Below are 24,032 nucleotides of genomic sequence, written 5' to 3' on the forward strand. Positions count from 1 at the left end.
CGCGAGTTTTACAAAGTACCCGTCGACACCAGGATTCCCGAACCCGCCCGCGGCCCCACAAAGCCGTGGCACTTCGACTTCGACGGACTCATCGAAGCCCTTGGACGCCCCCACGCACCGACCCCCCTCCCGCGGGTAGCCCCAGACCGACTTTCCCCTCGCGGGCACCTCGATCGTGACCGATCCAGGGTCGCCGGCCCGGAGAGAGTCGGTCATATACCTCCGCACATGGAGGTATATCCCCCGGCGCTCGCCCCTGGGATAGTGGAGCCGTCCCTGGAAGAAACCAAACCACAGCGCCACCTGGACGAGCGCCCGACCACTCTTCGACCTTCGGCAGTTGAGGAGGGACCGGAGCGCAGCCCGTCTGACTGCGAAGAGGATGATGATGATGATGACGACAACAACATCCCGCCGCCCAAGGACCAGCAACTCCGTGCCAGCCCCGGAGTCGCCCCGCAGCCCCACAAAGGCCCTTCTAAGGGCCCCCACCACCACAACAACGACGCCGGACACACAGAGGCCCCCAAGCTGGGAACCTCTGTACCAGCACCCCCGGTTCCCGCGCCAGCACCTGCTCTCGCGGACACCGGCCCCACCCACGCAACCGTCGCAGCTCCACAGCTGCGCCCGAACAAGACGACCGAGCGCGCCGCACACTCGCGTCTCTGCCACCCACTGGGCATCGCGCCGCTCCACGCACGCCCCCCGGACAACCGCCGTCAGCGCCAGCGCCCCCAGGGCGCGGGTGCCAGAAGGAGAAGAAGAAGATGCCACTCAGCGGGCACTGCGCCGCTCCACGCACGCCCTCCGGACAGCCGCCGACAGCGCCAGCTCCCCCCCTGGGACACCGGCGCAAGAAGCAGAAGGAGTCAGCCCACAGCAGCTACGAGGCCCCACAGCCACAAAGCCGCTGAAAGGCTATAAAGAAGAAACTAAAGCCATGACAGGCCATCACGGCTAGCCATGGCGCAGAAAGCCACAGCCCTTAGAATAAGGGCACTGAAAAGACCCGCCCGTAGTTACGGGCGGCGATTTGAAACCGCCAAAAATCCCCAAAAGGGATGGGAAGGCATCTCATGCCTCCCTTCGGGAGGCATGAAAGAAGCACACGAGCTCGTACAGTAGTAGTAAATAAGACTCCAGCACGGCTACCACGAGTTGGCATTTGGGGCTATTCATAAATTACGTCATTTCAAATTACGGGGGGGGGGGTCTGGACATCGGATGATGGTAGCATGACGTAGGAGGAAACGGGGTCATTCGAAGCATGATTTTTGGATGATTTTAGGGGGAAGGGGGGTCGAAAATCGTCAATAATCGATGACGTAATTTATGGACAGTCCCTTTGACATTTACGTTAGTGACTAAGTGAACTAATTCGCATTCCCATCAATCAATACATCAGTGCGAGCGAGATGGACTGCGGTATCGTAAACGTTAAGTGTCAACTGGTGGTCAAGTGGTACGGCAACAGGAGCACAAGGACATTTACCTGCTATTCAGAAAATACTCTCACTGCTTCACTATTTTTTTACCCGACTGTGTCAGAAGGAGGGTAATGTTTTTATTCGAGCGTATACAAATACCTGATCCTGAACTTAGGATTAGAGTGCGCGTTTAAATATGGCGACTGTACCTATGTAAAATCTACCTAAATCTACCTAGCCAATTATCACTTAATGACGTAAAATGGACTGGCATCGTTCTTTACGCTTTTGGCTTCCCTACGTACCTACAAGTATATTTGTACTCGACCCTCAGATTAATCAGATGCGATGCCTAGTTTAATGAGCACCTGAATTTGAAATAGGTACTGACTATACTGTATGCATTATTATTTGCGTTATTTGACACATTATGACTGACGTATATAGAGATGTAACTAACCCAAATCGATTGTCACATCAAGCGATTACGATTGGATGGCACGTAGACTGAGGTATCGAATTGTGACGTATAATGAATTTTTATTTGAGATTTAAATGGTTTTCCTAAATCATATGGTTTTCCCGCAAGGTAAATGCATTAAATACACCGACCGAGTAGGTCGCACCCATCGTCAAAATTTAAACTAACTGGGGATATATTGTAAAGTTTATTTATGTTATTTCTGTGTCAAATTTGTTGGCTGTTAGGTGACGATAAATATATCCATATTTACAGTTAATTATCCACCTTTTCCTTATTTTTATTAAAGAAAAATGAAAAATTCATATCGATTTACTTAGACGACTACCGATTCATAACGGTGGTGTCCGGCCAACCCTAAAATTAAAAAAAAAAAGACGTAGAACGTAAACGTTCGCAGTGCAATTGTTTTCCTTTGTGATTTCGATGTGCAAGACGTTTTACGTTGTATTGCTGTTGTGAGTGACAGATGTCAAATAACGCAAATAACGATGCACACAGTATAACCGCGTGACGTAACTGAGTCGGTTCGTGACCAGTTATTGTGGTTGACTGGTTGCAGGTGTGCCCGTGGCCGATGGTTTTGTGTTATGATTAGTAGGCCACAGTTTATTGCCACAAACTAGAAATCTTACATTTGTTAAATTAATTAATAAGTTAATAACAATTCTAACTGGGAGGCGATTTTTGAATTTCGATCGCTCGATTTCGTCACTCGAAAATCGGTGGAAACCGGGTAAATGCTATTTTTTAAAATACGAGCGATTGAAATTGGGAATCTAGTGGTATTGACCACTCGTTTTCAATTCTATTAATAGAATTTAAATGCCTAGAAGTGGAGATATTATTGAACAAAATCCACGAAATCGAGCGGCCGAAATTTCAAAAATCGGCCCCCAGTGCGAATTTCACACAACTTTATTGAGTGAAGATAAAACTAACCAAACACAGGTAACTTGTGTTAAAGTGTAATTTTTTATAGTTTGCTAAATTAAAAATCAGCGCTTGTCAGTTGCAGTCGCCATGTTAGTATATTTTGGTCGCTAATGGACATAACTTCCTTGGAATTCTTGCAAATTAACTCTAGAATTAGCTCAGTAGGGGCACTTGAGCTTTCCAGGGCTAGCAACTAACTCCGAGTTAACCGCTTATACTGGAAATAAAACTATTAAAACGTATTATACGTAAAGGGTTCGAAACTAAGGGATGTACCTACGAGTAGTATAAATTCAATATACGCGATATAATCCGTTTTAATACTTTAATTCACGAGTAACTATCGCAGTAACCGAAGACAATATTACGCTTATACAGGGTTATAATGTACTGTTAACTCCCAGTTTAAATGCTTAACTCCGAGTTAGTTGTCTAACCCTGGACCGTGCAAGTGACCCTTAAAGAAACGCGTCGATTTCAAAATCACACTGTGTAAGTATTTAATTCGATACAAGTAAAAATTAGGTATATTTACCGTTGATCTCCTGGAAGGCGAACCTGTAGACGATAACCCAAAGATTGTAGAGAAAGGCGAGCGACACGACCATCGACCAGTAGTAGCACAGCCGGCCCGCGGGGTCGAACACGAAGGACCAGTGCGGGCCCGGGCGCAGCCGCCCGCTCGTGTACGTGGAGCGCCGGCGCAGACCGGCTCTGCTGCCACTGCACACACCGATATCACACATTACCTCAAATAACACTTGTCATCGTATTTATACTTAACTGGCGACTGAGATCATAATATTCATAATGCTATCTCCTTTACCCTTGTTCAGATTAACCAAGAGTAAAAGAGATGGCATTATGACCTGACTCGCCACTTAGTTTTGCGGCAAGTATAATCCGTAGTCCGCAGAAGTCGTTAAATTTTCAACGCCACTTTCACCCCCTTATGCCCCGTTCACATATTCCAGTAGTATTCCAGTCCAGTGATCGAAACCAGTGCTGGACTGGATCAAATCGATTACATTAATTCCAGTCATATTCATCATCCAGTGAATTTATGGAGACTATTTATTAGGTACCGAAAACAAAATACACGTTTTCACTACCTAGTTATTTAAAGTTTAATCCAGCACTGGATTGGCTGTCTACACTATTCCAGTAGCACTAGATTGGGTGAGCTGGCATCAAAAAGTAGACCATCAATCCAGTCATTGGACTGGAATGATCACTGGAACGAGTATATTTCAGTGCCAGTTGACGACCGACTCAGTTGATGACAGAGTGATTCGATCACTGAATTGGAATGCTACTGGAAACTGGAATAGATGTGAACGGGGTATTACGGGTTGAATTAAAAAGCAAATCTTTCTAAGTGGAATTCTAAAGCAATTGAAGGATGTAGTATGTTTCAAAGGGCTTGCCGGAATGCCATAGTAAATTACCCCTGAGCTGGGGGGCGATTTTTGAATTTCGAGCGCTCGATTTCGTGTATTTCGTTCAATAATATCTCCACTACTAGGCATTTAAATTCTACTAATAGAATTGATAACGAGTGGTCAATACCAATTGATTCCAAATTTCTATCGCTCGTATTTCAAAAATTAACATTTCACCGTTTTTCACCGATTTTCGAGTAACGAAATCGAGCAATCGAAATTCAAAAATCGCCCCCTGAAATTCAAATATTCTTATACACTTTATCTGTATTATTATTAGATATAATTTTACTGAACATAAATAAATAAATAAATAAAAGTACTTATTTTTTATTAGCCAAACTACATAAGTAATCGATAGACTTGTTCTTCTGTTTTTTATTTTCATATATTTATAACATGTACATTATACATATAAAAAATAATCGGAGTCCTAACGTTTTTTGATATACATAATTTTAGCTATTCAAGTTTTTATAAGTTTTTTATTACTACCATATTTTGATTTATTATATGCAATTTTATATTCTATTATATATATTTTTTTCAGAAATATTTGTTAGGACCAACAATGTGAAAATTCGTTATTCCAATCGGTTCAATACTTCGACCCATCATTACTCGTACGAAACAGAGAGAAAAGTTTTTGTTGATCGAATCGAACAGTCTTGAAACAAAAGAGTAGAAATTAAAAAGTGGCAATACTGTAGTGTTGTCCCGTTTTATATATATGTCGGCGGCCGATCGTAAGATCAGGCATATCGTGAAATTCCTAGGCATATCGTGAAACGTGAAAATCTTTGACTCGTTCCCTGAGTCGACGGAGCCCCGCTACGCGGGGCTCCTATTTCTGGGCAGTTTGCCCTTCGGGCATCTGAAGCAACCTAACGAACCTATCCTACCTATATATTGGTTTGATGTGACTATCGTCAAAACATTACAAAGGAACATTACGATCTGCCTGATCGTACGATCGGCCTACGACATATATATTGATGTGAAAGGGACGACACTACAGTATTGCCACTTTTTAATTTCTACTCTTTTTTGTCAGAGAGAAGTATACTTAGCTCCCCGTTAAATACAGCATGCATACCAATAACAATTGTTACAATAACTTGTTTATTGTAAATGGTATTAAAACCAGATGCATGGCGCTAAAAGCTGCCACCATCAAGCGAATTAACAAAGAGCGAGCGTTTATTTTTACAGCCGTCGGCTACTACCTATTAATTTGTGAATTCGTTTGCAAGCTTGTTTCAGAGGATTCTTGATGCGTATAAATTAGATTTCTGTGAAAAAAAGTTATTTTGATATAATTGTTATACGCCATGCACCCTTGCATAATAACATTCAACATATTTGTTCATATTTTTTTGGCAAACATTTCATTTTTGATCAAGCTTTTATCGCTGACTTTTCTTTCCACGAATAACTAATATTAATTGAGACCATTCTAACAATCCCAAAAAGAATTAGGTTGCGTAGTTTTATCAGAGAGTTCATATTGGCCTACATACTACATACTTGGCATATATACATAATTCTCTTAACCGTCAAAAGAAATATACCTATAATAAACCATTCCTATAATAAACATTTCTTGTGTTGTTGTTTGACTTTCCTCATAGCTTAATGAAAAGTAGAACTCGGGTAAAAGTTACCATCTCACCCTCGAATTTATTGGAATTATCTCGGGTGATATGGTTCACTTTCCACTCTTGGTTAACAATCTACTATTAAAGCTTATTGGTTTTTGCCACTTGTAAAATAGTAAGAGATTATTCCCCTCTTGATCTGAGATCTTAATCAAATTAGATTCCAGCGAGCTGGAAATCGGTTTAATACCTTCACTTGGATCTAAATGCGTGTAATCCGAGTTTGCGCAATTCCAAGAGGTGTGCATATCCTACCCATTCCGCATCGTGAGCTCGCTAGGAACCGTCGTGTGAGCGCAGATAGGGGTCACAAAACCGTGCGTATTTTAGAAAACCGGTTTTTCGGTTTTTGTGAAACAGCAAAACCGGGTTTCCGGTTTTTTCGGTGATTTCCATTTTACGTATTAATTTGTAAAATAAGCAAGTACCTACGTTATTTTTACCAAGACCATCAAATTCCATCATTAAGGATTTTAAGCAATTCTAAAACGGAATGCTTAAGGAAAATATTAAATGACAATGGTGTTGACACAGTCCTCCTTCTGGAAACATACACCGCTGATGATGCCCAACTTGCTAAACGAGGTAATATACCGGGATTTGATTTGGTAGCGGCATTAATCATTACACCATAAACAATATAGAACTACAACATACGCCCAGTCTTCTCTTACTGCCCTGGTCAACGTGATATCAAATAACATCGACGGCAACAACATCGCCACCATATTATTCAAATCGGCGAAACAAGGATATGCAGCTAGTGATCCAAAAGACTCGAGCCCTGTTAGCTCTTTTTTTAGGGCTCGCCTCATCTCTTGACGCCTAAAAGGCTGAAAGCCTATTTTACTAATTAAATAAAAAAGGCTTTTAGCCTTTTAGGCGTCAAGAGATGAGGCGAGCCCTAAAAAAAGAGCTAACAGGGCTCGAGTCTTTTGGATCACTATATGCAACATATATAAGCCTCCACGTACTCTGCTTGCGTACTCCACGCCTTCCTTACTTGGAACAACCATCCCTTTACATTTGAGACTTGAATAGATACCATACCAGCTGGGGATACAGGAAATCTGATGCCAGCGGGGAGGCGATCATAGACTGGGCAGATAGGAACAACACTTTTTTAGCCGTTTCTAACAAAGGCAAAGGAACGTTCAAAGGAGCTCGATGGAGAAGTGACCACAACCCGGACCCAGTCTTCACAACAAAAGCAATAGACGGTACCCCATGGCCGCCGAGCGGTACGTGCTTGCGGATTTCCCACATTCTCAACACCGCCCAGTATTAGTTGTCATAGGTCTGAAAATACCGATGGCTGAGTCGTATCCCGCCTAACACCACCTCCCGGGTGTTTGCTTATGCTGATGACCTGATCCTTATGACACAAGAAGACAGCTTGGAAATGTCCAGGTCTAGGTCCTAATATCTATTAGATGACTATTTCTCTCGGTGGCGTTTATGCCCCAGCACTTCCAAGACCGAGGTGTCCATCAATGAGCGTTACTACTAACGCTAAAAGTTACTGAACGTTAAACTAGGGAAATTAAGGGATATTTAGTGAAAATTGCTGTTTATACAATTAGTGCGTTCTTATAATATATTGTATTGTTCTAAATATAATAGTAAACTCTGAAGCGCTTGTTGTTCATCAAAATAATTAAACTATGTATATAAAACTGTAAAATCGAAAAACTCGAAAAAGCCGGTTTTATCAAAGTTAAAACCCGGTTTTTGCTATTGGCTGTAAACCCGGTTTTTCCGGTTTTTTCGATTTCGGTGAAACCGGGTTTGGGAAGCGCAGATTAAATGTTCAACCACAAATACGCCTAACGTGATCCAAAAACCTCTTAAGTCAAACCCCTCCATTAATCAAAAGCTCCTTAGCTCGAATTAATTCACGTCTCCCTTGAGTTTCTACTTTCGGAAATTCAACAGTAGTATGTTCCGCTGCCATCCATAAGCCTACCTTGCGTACTTTGTGAACCGATATTTGCATTAGCTAATTGTTTACCTCCGATCTGAGAGGGTTTAAAGATGTAACACTCACTCGGGAATGATTGAATATTAACTCGACACCTGAGGGCCTGCCGCAAGGTTATCGAGGGACGTGTATCCAATTAATCTGTCGAAGCCTTAACAGCTACATGCGGTCTTAGTTATACAGTTGTAATTGAATAGTTAAATCGATATCCTAGCATTGCTTCGGTAATTAATACGAAGCATGCTTCAAAATGTAATTTTTTAGCACGTTAATATAAATAATCCAAACGGACCCATATTCAAATTTAAAAAACCTGTAGGTATACTTGAATTATCAGAAGTAAAATCTACAATTAGGTGGACTTTATTGACAGATGAAATATTACCAGTAACAATATTAAATGCTTGAAAGAGAAACATACATCCATAGAATCAGTCGATACGATCGTACGCGCATTGTTTTATCAAATGTGCGTGAAAAGAAATTCAGCCAAAGTTATCGCCATCAAAGAAAATTAATTGATAATACCTCGTCGTATTACAGACTAAACATAAACAGACTAGTAAAATTATTCACGCGTAAGTAATAAGCGATCTCAGTAGCGACGCCAACCAGGCGATTCCCGCGCTCACGCCGAGCTGAGCGCCTCGGGTAGGGTGCCCGCCATGCCCGCGTCGATCACGCTGGAAAAACGATCCCCTCCTCACGGCTCGACACTTACGGCTCGATTCGGAAAATGAATTAGATTTCTACTAGACTTCAACAAGTTACGTTATGGATAATTTAAAGATATTTGTAAGATAGATATGTTAAATTTGACGTTTCCGCGATTCTGGAGGTCCTCTTGAACGATTTCGACAAGTTATGACTTAGATATCCAAGTCACATCTAGTCGATATCTAATGTAGATCTAGTTGATCTCTAAATCGTCTCTAGATCTTGTGATTATCTCGAAATCCGAATAGGCCTGTTACACATTTATTAATAGTCGGTTAATGGACTGATGAAACAAACGTTTTGTCAATTCATTCATCTACCACTTTTATGCGTACTATATTATATACTTGCTATAACGTACAATAGGCCTGATGACAAATTTTGAAAACCCTTTTAATATCGTCACTACACTTGTATTAGTTCCGAAAAACACTATATTTCAGTTATACTCATAAGATTTAACATAGATAAGTAATTGCATTTTATTATAGCTAGTTTAAACTTCGCGCGAAAACGCCTCGCATGCCATTTGTGACGTCATCATTTAGTTGGTGGTAGGGTGGTAGATATTGTTTACATACTTACAGTTACGAATTTCCCTTGAATCCGAATGATATTGTTAATTCAGCACCATATATTACGATTAGGGATGATAAATACATTACAAAAATTTATCACAATAACTCATTTTACACAAAAACTCTCACACGGTTGCAGTTTAAGATGAATTATTTAGATACATGTAAATTTTGAGTGAAAATCACCGAACGCCGCTTTTACTTTTTAATTTTTAATTTTTTCTAGTTACGACAGCCAACATGGCAATGATAGTTCCATTCAGCCAAATAATTAAAAAAGTTTGTTGTTGAAATATCGTATTATTTAGCATTTTATTTAAATAATAACAAATAGATATCTACTTTATATCGTGTAATAATATTTTTTGGACGTAATAAATGTTTAGTGGCGAAATAACATTTTTTTTGCACCTTTCGAACTCTTTGGTGCCCACGTATAGATTTCGGTCAATGAGGTTGTCTATGTTGCTCTAAGAAATATGTTATGGATTGATGACGTCACTGTTTGGAACGTTTCTGATTGGCGTTTCAGTAAAAATGGCCGATTGGAGAATTTTGCACTTTTATTTTATTGAATATATTAATAATCCTTCAGTTTATACTGAGATTGGGCCATTTTTTAGAATCATATTAACATACATGTCTCGTTGAAACCATTATTTCCATGATTCTTTGTTACTTGCAACCAGCGAAATGCTATACATGGAAGTATTCTGTCCGCTCAATTATGACCCAACGCAAACTACCCCGCGATAGGCGGTACTTACAAACTGCTCGATTGGCAATCTCAGTACCACCGAGATGACAGTCAGTGACAAATGGCTAAATTGATTTAAAAACAACGTTTTTTTGTAATTAAAAACATATTCATGTGTCGTGAAGTGGTGCAGAAGTTATTTTAGTTCATACCAAGGACAGTGGAATCACTTTTCACTTGTAGTAAACAGATAACTTCAGTAGAATTTGGAAAAAACATGACGATTTGTTTTCAATACTACCGTGCTAAGCTAAAACGTAACAACTGCATACGACTTTCATAACAACATACGACTTTTTAAATTGCGAGGATAATAGGGATGGTGTTATGCTAAATGAAGTAGACTATTTTATTAACTTGTGTTTGGTTTAGGTATTTTCTATATAATTATAAATGTAGTAATAAATTCCTTCTTACAGATTTGTATTTTCCTTTTTTATTTCATGAGATGGAGCTAAATTAATAATCAAATTTGGTATTGTTATTTTACATTACTTTCCATTCAGATTCCCACAAGATGCTATTCGCAGAGAACTACGGAAAAAAGCTGTCCAATTAGAGAGACATGAAATTGAGTGGATGCCTGGCAAGATATCTAGAATAATGTTCTATTCATGAGATATAACCCGTGAGATAATCATACCCGGTCTCCTATATGTAGATACATTTTTCCTATCATGCTTTCACTGAATTAATTTAACAAATACACACATTATCTGAAAATGTTGATCATTTGAATCCACCCTCTACTGTCACATATACAGGGTGTCCCATAAGTGACACGTCACAGTGACACTGGAGGTAGACCAGGCCAAGAGGACCCAAATCAACTTAACATGACCCCAGTAAAAGTGGCACGGTTTTCGACTTATTGCCAAATTAAGGTTTTTCATGAATTTTGGACGGTTTTTAACATTGTTAGTGCCTTTGTGCACTTGGAAAGGTCTCGAAGTTAATTTTTTTATGTGTACCGCATCATGAATAGTTAACCAAGATAACAGAATAGGTATTTTATCGATAAACAATGTAAAATGCAAAAAAGTACTGGTTTAATATTGAATTAAATTTACAGCGAAACATTAATTTAGACTTTGACCACCAGTCGTAAAAAAAAATACTAGAAAAGTAATGAGCTAATAACGTCAAGCTATTTAGCATGTTATGCAGATTCAAAAATGGTATGACACATGTACCTTCCGGCAATAAAATAGGAATTATTATCATCTTTCGAAAGCCTCATAAAAAATAATTTAAAACTAGGAATACTGCAATCCGTTGCTACTTAGTAAAAATATTAATTTATGTTACGATATCTAATTCTGAATAGAGAAATAAAAAAAACGGCTATTCAGTATTTGCCGAATGCCTAAAAGAAAGAGATGGAAAATGGTTATCTCCCTTTTTAAGGATATCATTGAGTTGATAAAGGTTCAAAGAAAATTAAATACTACAGGTTGAAGTTTAATCAATTTATTGAAAAAAAAAATTTTTACAATAGGTGCTAGAATTGTTTTACCCCGGCTCGTATGCAAGCTTGGCACCATCTTGTAAAACTTTAAGTTAATTTCCTTGTCAAGTTAATTTCCTTAAATAAATTTCGGATATGTTTCGTGCTGCCTCGAACATACGCCGCCGTAATTCCTCTTGGGACCTTATTAGCTTGGAGTAAACTTTATATTTTAAGCATTTTAAGCATCCCCAATGAAAAAAAATCTAATGGGTTTAGGTCCGGGGAACGCGGCTGCCATCTGGGAATTTCTGTGTGAGGTGGTCGCGAACATCGCAAGCGTATTGTTCTGGGCAGCCATCTTGCTGTGGTTCCAGCTCCAAGAAGATGGATCGGCCGACCAGTGGCATGGCCTAACGTTTCCCGGACCTAAACCCATTAGATTTTTTATTTATTGGGGATACTTAAAAGATAAATTTTACTCCAAGTCAATAACGTCCCAAGAGGAACTAAGGCTGCATGTTCGAGGCAGCACGAAACATATCCGAAATTTATTTATGAAAATTTACCAAGCGTGCGATACGAGCCGGGGTAAAACAATTCGAGCAACCAAACAAAACAAATATTGTAAAATAAAATTATTTTAATAAATTGATTAAACTTCAACCTGCACTATTTTATTTTCTTTGAACCTTTATCAAATCAATGATATCCTTAAAAAGGGAGATAACCGTTTTCCATCTCTTTCTTTTAGGTATTTGGCAAATACTGAATAGGCGTTTTTTTATTTCTGTATCCAGAATTAGATATCGCAACCTAAATCGTTATTTTTACTAAGTAGCAACGGATTGCCGATTTCCTAGTTATAACTAATTTTTTATGAGGCTTTCGAAAGATGATAATAATTCCTATTTTATTGCCGGAAGGTACATGTGTCATACCATTTTTGAATCTGCATAACATGCTCAATAGCTTGACGCTATTTGCTCATTACATTTCTAGTATTTTTTTTTCACGACAGGTGGGCAAAGTCAAAAATTAATGTTTCGCTGTGAATTTAATTCAAGATTAAACCAGTATTTTTTTACATTTTACATTGTTTATCGATAAAATACCTATTCTGTTATCTTAATTAACTATTCATGATGCCGTACACATAAAAAAAATTAACTTCGAGACCTTTCCGAGTGCACACTGGCACTAACAATGTTAAAAACGGTCAAAATTCATGAAAAACTTTAATTTGGCAATAACTCGAAAACCGTGCCACTTTTACTGGGGTCATGTTAAGTTGGTTTGGGTCCTCTTGGCCTGGTCTACCTCCAGTGTCACTGTGACGCGTCACTTATGGGACACCCTGTATGTAGGTTCTCTCTCAAGCCATTTCCGTCAGTAGAAAAGAGCGGCAAACATATTAACTCACATTATAGACGGGTCAAACGCGTTTTATATTCAATTACCTTGATTTACCGACGTAAATCAGTTTCGTTTCGTATAATGTGAGTTAATATGTGTTCAAAACGCGAAAGTTTAAAATATTATAAGAGCGGCAAATTTAGAAAATGTAAGCGCGCGAACGGCTGTGGTCCTATACAAAATTCTTGCTTGACCGGCTATATTGTATACATATAAAATATTCTGAACTGAAAGTGGGGATTTATTGTGACTCCGCCTGTTCAAATATTTTTGACCCGATTCGTGTACCCATGTAAATTTTGCAGACTGTATAGCCAGTCCGATTTCTAAGATCAAGTTCGCCATACATTTACTATGGCGTACTTGATCTTAGAAAAACGGACAGACTATACCTGAACGTGACTTCGCACTGCCATGCAGATTGATAATAAAATATACAAAATACTTATTATAGCGGAATACATTTATACAACAATGATATATTTACTTATGTTGAGTTAGTCTGTCGTGTCATAACAACATTTTAACTAGTTATCTTTTAATCTGCATTAAATTATTATACGTGAATTATTTGACTGGTTCTTCACTGTATGGCATAAACCTATCCCTGTCCAAGTCATATTCTAATCAAATATGAACCGCGAACTCTCAGCGGCCAGTACGTACAGCAAGAAGGTTATTAGCGGATTAATGTCGGTGATTGGTAGTTATTGACATTATATGCATTTCATCTACACTTAGCTATGTACCATTAGTGTAATAAAGATGACTCTTATTTTGTTTACCAGCTTTGATTACAGGCTCTGTAAACGCGTCGTCTTATTTGAATGTAGGCGTAATTGTGTATGTGTGCTAATTTGGCCCGAGAATTTGAACGGTAATGTTCCTAAAGGCGGTATCCATGGTTATATATGATCGCAGCTTGCAACAGGCCTATTGTATATTCTGCCAGCAATGACAGATTAATATAAACAAGCGTTGACAGGTAGGTATAAAAAGCTCGTATCAGGGGGCCAACCACGAAACACGAAAATCGTTCGTGAGAGAGGCAGATAACTTATCTGCCTCTCTACTCTTGCATATCTCTAGGTAAAAATCTAAATCTCTTGTATATAACAAAATTTAGATTTTCGTGTTTCGCGGTAGGCCTTCTGGTAACTTGTATGTTGCTTTACATTACAATGTAGGCCGTGATATTTTGTATGGTATTCTTTTTTATGTATTTCTAAGCAAAAGTTATCTCGATATACTTCTTAGGTCTTATGCTAACCACAGTTTAAAGGTATGCCCGTATTGAATTTACACATTGTATATTCGTGGAGAGCTTTTCATTTGAGTACCTACCGTGTTTAGGCCACGAAGCTTGTTGGCTGGCCTAAGCTTAGGTACGAGATTGAAAAGCCTGACGATATCATTAATATGAATTAATATCATTATTTTATACAATACTTTTTCTATGAGTCAACTAAAATAATACCTAATTTATAGGTTTCCGTAGTCAACTAGGCACCCTTATAGTTTCGCCATGTGCGTCTGTCTGTGTGTCCGAGGCTTTTCTCCGTGATTTTTTTTAGCTTTAACCCAATGGTGTGAGGTATCGTTGGATAGGTCTTTGGAAACGAATACCGGTCTTCAAAAATATTTTTTTGATAAAGTTAATATTTTCGGAAATAATCGCTCCGAAAGAAACAAATATGAGCCTTGGCTCCAAATTATGAAAAAAATCTGAAAACAAAAGCTTCACAAGTACTTTCAATGAAAACTATAGCGAATATGATCGGTCCAGCCGTTTTTGAATTATTGCAAAAAGTATTTTCTTCTTATAGTAGAAGAGCCGGCCGCAAATTTTCTAACCGACTTGATACCACGATGAAATGCACAATGGTTTCCCATAAAAGTGATGCTAAGACCGAATTCGATAGTCTGCCACGGCGGAACTTGCCGAAAGTACGAAAAAGAAGGCCACTTCCGGTGCGAAAAAAGGGGACTGATTTAACCCATCTGATACCGAAATAATAGTAATGGCAGCAGTTAGAAATTTACACGTAGACACAGAAAAGCGAAATCTGCCAGTATTTTTTTTGCCGGAAGTGCTTGGCAGACGCTCTCAAAGGTGGCCACCAGGACCCCTAATTTAACCCATCTGATACCACCGTGAAACCAATTCCAGTCGGTAGGTATGAACCCTCATGTCAGGAATATATAAGTCTGCCAAGGCTTTTCCTGCCGAAACACCTTGGCAGACGAGATTATGTGAGCAAGGTAACCATCGGTTACCCTACACTAACCCATCTGATACCACCATGAAACCAATTCCAGTCGGTAGGTATGAACCCCCATTTTAGGAATATATAAGTCTGCCATGGTTTTTCCTGCCGAAACACCTTGGCAGACGAGATTATAAGCAAGATGACCATCGGTTACCGTACACTAACCCATCTGATACCGCGATGAAACCAATTCCAGTCGGTAGGTATGAACCCTCATTTCAGGAATATATAAGTCTGCCAGGGCTTTTCCTGCCGAAACACCTTGGCAGACGAGATTATGTTAGCAAGGTGTACATCAGTTACCCTACATCAACCTATCTGATACGTCCATGAAACCAATTCCTGTCGGTAGGTATGAACCCCCATTTCAGGAATATATAAGTCTGCCAAGGCTTTTCCTGCCGAAACACCTTGGCAGACGAAATTATAAGCAAGATGACTATCGGTTACCGTACATTAACCCATCTGATACCACCATGAAACCAATTCCAGTCGGTAGGTATGAACCCACATTTCAGGAATATATAAGTCTGCCAAGGCTTTTCCTGCCGAAACACCTTGGCAGACGAGATTATGTTAGCAAGATGTACATCAGTTACATGAAACCAATTCCAGTCAGTAGGTATGAACCCGCATTTCAGGAATATATAAGTCTGCCAAGGCTAGGTCTTACCCATCTGATACCTTGTTTGACAAGTCCAGTCTGCCAAGTCAAGTCTGTCAAGGCCTTGGCAGACTTATACTTTCCTGAAATGCGGGTTCATACCTACTGACTGGAATTGGTTTCATGTAACTGATGTACATCTTGCTAACATAATCTCGTCTGCCAAGGAGTTTCGGCAGGAAAGGCCTTGGCAGACTAATATATTCCTGAAATGAGGGTTCATACCTACCGACTGGAATTGGTTTCATGGTGGTATCAGATGGGTTAGTATACGGTAACCGATGGTCATCTTGCTTATAATCTCGTCTGCCAAGGTGTTTCGGCAGGAAAAGCCTTGGCAGACTTATATATTCCTGAAATGGGGGTTCATACCTACCGACAGGAATTGGTTTCATGGTGGTATCAGATAGGTTGATGTAGGGTAACTGATGTACACCTTGCTAACATAATCTCGTCTGCCAAGGTGTTTCGGCATGAAAAGCCCTGGCAGACTTATATATTCCTGAAATGAGGGTTCATACCTACCGACTGGAATTGGTTTCATCGCGGTATCAGATGGGTTAGTGTACGGTAACCGATGGTCATCTTGCTTATAATCTCGTCTGCCAAGGTGTTTCGGCAGGAAAAACCATGGCAGATTTATATATTCCTAAAATGGGGGTTCATACCTACCGACTGGAATTGGTTTCATGGTGGTATCAGATAGGTTAGTGTAGGGTAACCGATGGTTACCTTGCTCACATAATCTCGTCTGCCAAGGTGTTTCGGCAGGAAAAGCCTTGGCAGACTTATATATTCCTGACATGAGGGTTCATACCTACCGACTGGAATTGGTTCCATGGTGGTATCAGATGGGTTAAATTAGGGGTCCTGGTGGCCACCTTTGAGAGGGTCTGCCAAGCACTTCCGGCAAAAAAAATACTGGCAGACTTCGCTTTTCTGTGTCTACATGTAAATTTCTAACTGCTGCCATTACTATTATTTCGGTATCAGATGGGTTAAATCAGCCCCCTTTTTTCGCACCGGAAGTGGCCTTCTTTTTCGTACTTTCGGCAAGTTCCGCCGTGGCAGACTATCGAATTCGGTCTTAGCATCACTTTTATGGGAAACCATTGTGCATTTCATCGTGGTATCAAGTCGGTTAGAAAATTTGCGGCCGGCTCTTCTACCATTAGAAAAAAAGGTGTGTACAAATCGCTGCGAAGGTACTCCCTTATGCTTATAATATATGGACATGATACTTATTATAATAACCCCCGTTTAGCTTATTCTGACAGAATAGTAAATATGGAACGCTACACTGAGCATGGCCCGACATGCTCTTGGCCGATTTTTTAACAATGGAACCAAAATAATTAAACAAAATTAGGTAGACAAGTCATTCAGTAGATAAAATGATAGAACAAAAGATATCAACGAGGTTCTTTTTCAGTAAAAAGATCTCTCGTTCTTCTATCGTTTGGCTTTTTCCCCTTAATCGCGGCGGTACGTGATTGATCAAATTCATTATAGTTCACTAAAGCGTTTCGTAATGAAGTCATTATAGTTGAGTACGGACTTCCGCCGAAGTGAAAAGTATGCGATTAACTATAGTTTGGTACCTATGCAAAGTCTTAATTCAACCGTTTAAGTCCACGAGTAGAAAAACCGTTTTCGGCGATGGCGATATCAAATACATTGAACCATCTTGCAAATTTAATTTGAACTTAAATGTTGAATGATGGTCCAACTCACCCACCTGAGCAAGTTTTCCAGACTCCCCCAACAAAAACTTTTACTGGGCATCAGACATGCTTTGGCTAGTTACTTATTTTGCTAAATTTTGTTACTTAACTAAGATTAAACTTTAAATTCTTGAATAATAATAATAATCACACCTGTAAGTTAATTTGTAGACAAATGAGACGAATTTTGATCTCACTCGTCAAATGTCTGAACACTCACTGGTGCTTTTACCCTATTAGCCTAGTCCTGAACCCATTGACTGTAGGTAGGTACCTACTCGTAGGTACATGAAGGTACGGTACAACAGTATTCAGCATTCAGTAAACAACGGAAGTTGATTGAGCGGTTGATTGTTTGACTAGCTACTAATGAAATACGAACCTTTGTGGTAACGACTGTCGAACCACCGGTGAATAATACAATTAAATCTGAGGTAGATGTAGTCGTCCAAATAGCCCTGTTTCGTATCTGGTAAATGGGCTATATGCATGAAATAGTTATTTCCGATACAAGTACGGAAAAGAGGAAATTCGAAACGAGTGGCGATAAATTAAAAAACGAGCGAAAGGACTGTTTTAAATCGACACGAGTTGCGAATCACTCATTCGCACGTGTATCTTACAACGTTTTATGGCTCCTCTACACGATGGGCCAACGCCGGCCACTCCAAGGGACGCAGCCATGCGGTAGAATGAGATAGCAATATCGCTTGCTCCCTGTAACGCATAAATGCGTCCCTTGGAGTGGCCGGCGTTGGCCCATCGTGTAGAGGAGCCATTACAGTACTTACATAATAATAATAATAATAAGCCCGCAGGGCAGCTTGTGGCGAGCTGTTGGGGAGTAACGACCCCACGGACCCGAGTGCTCCCGAGAGTCGGTCAGGGTCTCCGTCTCCGGCGTGTCTTCGTCGGTCGGAGTGGACCCCAAGGGGACCCGCAGGGCTCTCAGCTCTGGCTTGCCTTCATTGGCCGTCCAGAGAGGAGTCGCTAGAGCTATATGCTCCAGGGGTGGAAGTGAAAGATGCATAAGACGCGAGTTGGCACAGTGGCTGGTAACAGCCACTGGGTAGAAAGCGGCGCACACCTCTCGACACCCCTGAGCCGCTCACACCGATGTTGCTCCTGGTCGTCTTTACGACGGCAGTTTCAGGGGCCCATCTAGTCAGCGGCGAGTCACCGCCTGCCTCGATGACGGTGTTAACATTGTTATGGCAGGTGTCCGGACCTCTTTTACAATAGCCCAATCTCATTGTCCACCCAAACATCAATCCATAGACCGGTCTACTGTTCACTTTTTCTACAATAGTCCCAATGCCTGCTGAGACCGGTTCATGGGTGTCTATTGTTGCGCCTGTGAACGGGTTCCAGCAGGCGTTCTACATGACATTAAAGCTCTCCAAAGGGCCTCTACGTGTTGGATCTATATCCCCACGCAAGCCTATCAAAAGACCGAGATTTATAGGCCCGTGATATCTAAGGAGATACAAATAATAATAATAATAATTCAGCCTATATACGTCCCACTGCTGGGCACAGGCCTCCTCTCATGCGCGAGAAAGCTTGGGCTATTGTCCTCACGCTAGCCCAATGTGGATTGGGGACTTCACATACACCTTTGAATTTCTTCGCAGATGTATGCAGGTTTCCTCACGATGTTTTCCTTCACCGAAAAGCTAGTGGTAAATATCAAATAATATTTCGTACATAAGTTCCGAAAAACTCATTGGTACGAGCCAGGATTTGAACCCGTACTTACATATGGCCCTTTAAACTTTTGACATACGCACGGAAAGTGTTCTTTAGGACCATATGTACTGTAAATTGTAAAATATATTCTAATTTTTGTTCAATTACACTACTATTGTACTGTGTATCTACTACTGTAATGTGTGTTACTTTTAGTAACACGAAATTAATGCAAATATCCGAAATATTTTACAACTTTTTTTAACGTACTCGAGTTAATAAACGTAAAATTTAAACAGTGTTTTATTGATACAATTAAACACTTTGTTTGATTTGTTACGTTATACCAAGAAAAAATAATGGAACTATCCACTTAAACGCATTTTACGACGTAAATAACAAACCACTTATTTCACGTGATTCTGCCCATACATTTTGTCAAAGCCGTGTGGGTGGCCTATGATGTCATACTTCGCTCGCATCTTTTCATACATTTATTTTCTCAATTTTGAATTTTCTGGGGTACAATAGATAGGTAGAAGGTTTATTGGAAACATTTGGATCTCACAGAAAGTAGGTAGAATCGATTGACATCTAAAATAAGTGTTCCGTGAACAAAGTTTTGTACGGAACACTAAAAATCATACTTGATAACTATACGAATAGGGGCTGGCCCATAAACTTTTGACCTAGGAAAGTTTTTTCAAGTAGCCTTTACCGATTGTATTTTACTGGATTCCTACATTTATAGTATCATATTATAGAGTCCGAGGAAGAGTAATAATAGGAAGAGTGATGCTAATGGGTAAATAAATGCAATATAATAAGTACTATTTCCACTTATTATAAATTATAAATGAAACATCACGAGTTCACGCATTAAATATAGACTTCGGGAAAGCCATGCAATGCAACACGATAATATGAGAAATCCGATCATGTTTGCAGGTAATAGTTTGTATTGTGCTGGAAAATATACCTGTCGGTCCCGTTGCAATGCGGAGCGAGATGGTTGTGTGAGTGGTGGGGGGCGGGCGTGGCAGGCGCGTGCGGCGTGTGCGGCGTGCTGCGCCAGCCGCTCAGCAGTGGCGCTTCGCCGCTGGCGCCCAGCAGTTTTAATCTAGACAACAACCTAAGTTTATATTAATTTATTTCAACTTTACTAATACACGGGGAGCTAGCTACGGAAATAGGTTTGCAATATACACCGTGTTTTTATCGAATTCCATTAACTTCGGGGTATGGTTAAGTACGTTTAAGAGAACTAAATGGCATAGTTAATTTTCGGAAAAAATATATATATTTTTGCTTTTTTTTTAATTAAGTTTAAAAAGTAATTAAATGTAGCATATAGCGTTGTTGTAACACGGACATTACATTTAACTCAACCAAACAATTGAAATCTGTGACATCATTTCGAACATCGATCGACCGAGATTGTACTTAAGTTTAGTAGCAAATGTATGAACTTATTCTAAACACTAATCAATATGTAAACCGGCTCTAAGGCAAGTGTACACGTTTGTAGAGGCCTTATAGGAAAAAAATAAATTATTGATTATCTCCGAAATTGAGTTAATTAGAATATCGGTGTCTTTGAGAAAGTTACTTGATTTAAATTAAAATTAAATTAAATAATTATTTATTTCTGAAATTAAATTTCCATAATATATTAGTAGCTTATTATTATTACTCTTAACCTATGTTAGTGATCTATGTTATGTGCTTTATTTAACTTCTATAAACATGTAGGCTACTCCAGTACTCCCAGAAAGCGCCATCTATCCTGTCTGCTACAGTGGCTAGGAGACTGTTGGCGCTGCCGCGTACGCGCCGCATCAGCGACGCCACCCGCTTGCGCATGATGGCGTGGAAGCCGTCGGTGCGCGCCTCCGCGAACATACCGCTAGCGCTGCAATAGCGCGGCAGCCCCAACAGCATCCTAAAAGCGTTATTATATTGGACGCGTAGGGCGCTGTAAGCTTTTTGAGTAAAGTTGATCCATAGGCTGCAGGTGTAAAATGACTGGCAGTACGCCTTAAAAAGGGTGATTTTAACGTTGCTAGAGTACACCTGGCGAACCTACGAATCAACATATTACTTCTTACTGCCAGCGCCCTACGCTCCCTTTCCACGTCTACGTCATCTTTTAGCGATGCGGTTACCCAGTGTCCCAAGTGTACTTAAATTCTCTTACTACTTTAAGAGGAGTACCATTCAGTCTCACTGGAGGTAACATTTGGTCGTCTAATTGGACTGTTCTTCTCCTGAAAACCCAATTCCCCATCCCCAATCTCCCATTGTACTTGAGACCCTGGGCCTCCGCATACCGCTCACAAACACCTACTAGTGTCCTAAGAGCGTCGATCGATGGGCTCAGCAACACCATGTCGTCCGCGTAACTGATGTTATTTACGAACGTTCCATCTATTGAACATCCGACCATAGTGTTGCTGAGCTCCTCGATCAGCCGATTGACATATAGGCTGAAGAGTCTGGGCGACGTAAGCCCCCCCTGCCTGACCCCGCACTCCAACCTATGCTCATCGGATAGCGAGCCCGCCCACTTAACGACATTAGTTTGGTGGCCGTACCAAAACCTGAACAGTTCCACCAATTCCCCGGGTAAAGACGTCTCCTCGTACAGTTTCTGCCAAAGTCTGTTATAGGACACCAGATCGAAGGCTTTCGAGAGATCAAGAAAACACGCAAAAACTGGTGTTTTCCTGTCTGAGTAATATCGGACAGTGTGCTTAGGACAAAGGACTGCCGTCTCGGTGGATAAGCCCGGCCGAAATCCAAATTGTGCGTCATGAAGCACCGTGTGCTTTTCCAACTGTTTGTCAAGCACACTGTCCAACACCTTTGCTACAATCGAAGCCAACGAAATAGGCCTATAATTTTTAATGTCCGAGGTGTCTCCTGTACGGTTTTTAATAATTGGTACTACCACGGTTCTCATCATGTCGCTCGGTATATAAGTATGGCTGACACAGAAGCTGAAGAACATGGCGAGTACTCTAGGTAAGTGTACCCCTGCATGCTGCAGGTGCTCAATGCTAAGGGAGTCGTCTCCTGGCGACTTTCCTCGCGTCATGTTCTTCACCACCGATGCCACCTCCTTAGCTGTGATTCTCACCAGAGGCCCCGAACGCACACACCTCGTTGGAGGTGAGCCCCCGCAGGGCCCCAAGGGAGACTCAACCTTGAAATGCTTCTGAAACAAATCAGCTATCTCCTTAGGCTCGCTAACACCCTCTACACTCACAGGGAGGCCCGCCCTCGGTCTCAATTTATTGGTTTGCTTCCAGAAATTCTTAAATTTTTTATTAGAATGGTGTGTAGCTAAAATGTCCATTTTAATTTGCTCTGCATTGTTCTGACACCATTTTAATTTGTCCTTGAAAGCTTTCCGAGATGCAATCATGTTCATATAGGCAACCCCGGCCCTTGGCTTTCCACACATGACCCAATTTTGAAACCCAAGCCGAGCCTCCGCATGAGCTTGACGTACATGTTTGTTCCAACCTACCACATGACGCTTCTTACTCGATCCCTTGTCAATATAACTATAACTGGCGGCATTCCCGAGAGTATTAATAATATTCGCGTACAAGTTGTCAATATATAACCTATGCTCAGTCTTATTACATTTTATGTCACTGCATTCGGTAAATTCAATTGGAAAATCCTTAGAGAATATAACCAAACGGAGTGGCCATTAACAGGCGTTCCCCTCTGTCGAAAATAGGCGGCCAATGGTCAACCACATGTCAACCACATGTATGGACTGACGTTTATCTGACATGACGTACCTATACATTTGATGTGCCCCTCCCCCGCAAAAAACGGCAGACTATTTTGTACCGAAAATTATAGACATGGCGTCTCCGTTGGTTATATTCTCTAAGGGAAAATCGATATATTTAGATTTTTCATTGCAATAATTCTCATATACTTAATGTCAATTGTGCAGCGTCACGCTCTCCCCTAATAATCCTGTTACATACTTTATTATTATTCATATTATTATTTCTGATTAAATTTAAATTACAAACTAATTCTAACGGATGATGGTCCGACCAGTAAACGTCATAATGTATTTTTACACTACGTATAATTTTACAACACTATTGCAGCCATTTCACCTAGGCATTCCGTAAATTCGGTAAAAGTCTCCGCTGAATCGACGGACATGTACAGTCGCCATCAGATATATCGGAGCGGCCAAGGTGCTCACAAATATCGGAACACGCCTCTATTGTCAGGGCGTTAGAGCGCGTGTTCAGATATTGTGAACACCTTGGCCGCTCCGATATATCTGATGGCGACTGTACACAGAGAACACTAAGAGCGCGCGATCTGTACGGTTACCATCAGTTTGTCACTGACATAAACGCCGTCGAGAACGTAATTTACTTTCTATACATCCCGTTTGCACTAATATGCGAGTGCGAGCGAGATGTATAGAAAGTAAATTACGTTCTCGACGGCGTTTATGTCAGTGACAAACTGATGGTAACCGTACTGATAACACTATCTTTACCGCAACGAGCCGCGCACCTTGACAATGCACAGTCGACACCGATGTAAATAAACATTTGCGCCACAACAACGCCACCCCGCCGTACGGCCTACCGCGTAAGATTCCAGCTCCCGTATCAACCGCTGATTTCCCGGTGAACTCGAAATCGTCGTCAATGCTACCTAAAAACGGGATATCCTCGGGTAACAGCCAGTGTTCCTGTATGGCTACTAGGTCAGCTGAGCGGCATAACTGCCATACACATTCAACCGAACGGGTGATTGACCTACAATTAAAGCTTATTATTTTAATGTTAT

At 40.6% G+C, this 24,032-nt stretch overlaps 1 protein-coding gene across 2 annotated transcripts in view; it reads right to left on the reverse strand.

Annotated features, from left to right (window-relative positions):
• The window catches only part of LOC134804420 (cyclic nucleotide-gated cation channel alpha-3), an 81,358-nt gene that overhangs the window by 44,754 nt on the left and 12,572 nt on the right, over positions 1 to 24,032 (reverse strand). Inside the window, exons 2-3 of one of the 2 annotated variants that reach the window (XM_063777461.1) lie at positions 20,170 to 20,322; positions 3,383 to 3,570 (exon numbers count right to left, since the gene is read on the reverse strand). In XM_063777461.1, the coding sequence (XP_063633531.1) occupies positions 3,383 to 3,455 (73 nt within the window). In that variant the 5' untranslated portion in view covers positions 3,456 to 3,570; positions 20,170 to 20,322. Of the gene's footprint in view, positions 1 to 3,382; positions 3,608 to 20,169; positions 20,323 to 24,032 lie in introns of those variants that run through there. The other variant, XM_063777460.1, reaches the window with a different exon arrangement.

The sequence above is a fragment of the Cydia splendana genome, chromosome Z (assembly GCF_910591565.1).
Source record: "Cydia splendana chromosome Z, ilCydSple1.2, whole genome shotgun sequence".
Lineage (NCBI taxonomy): Eukaryota > Metazoa > Arthropoda > Insecta > Lepidoptera > Tortricidae > Cydia > Cydia splendana.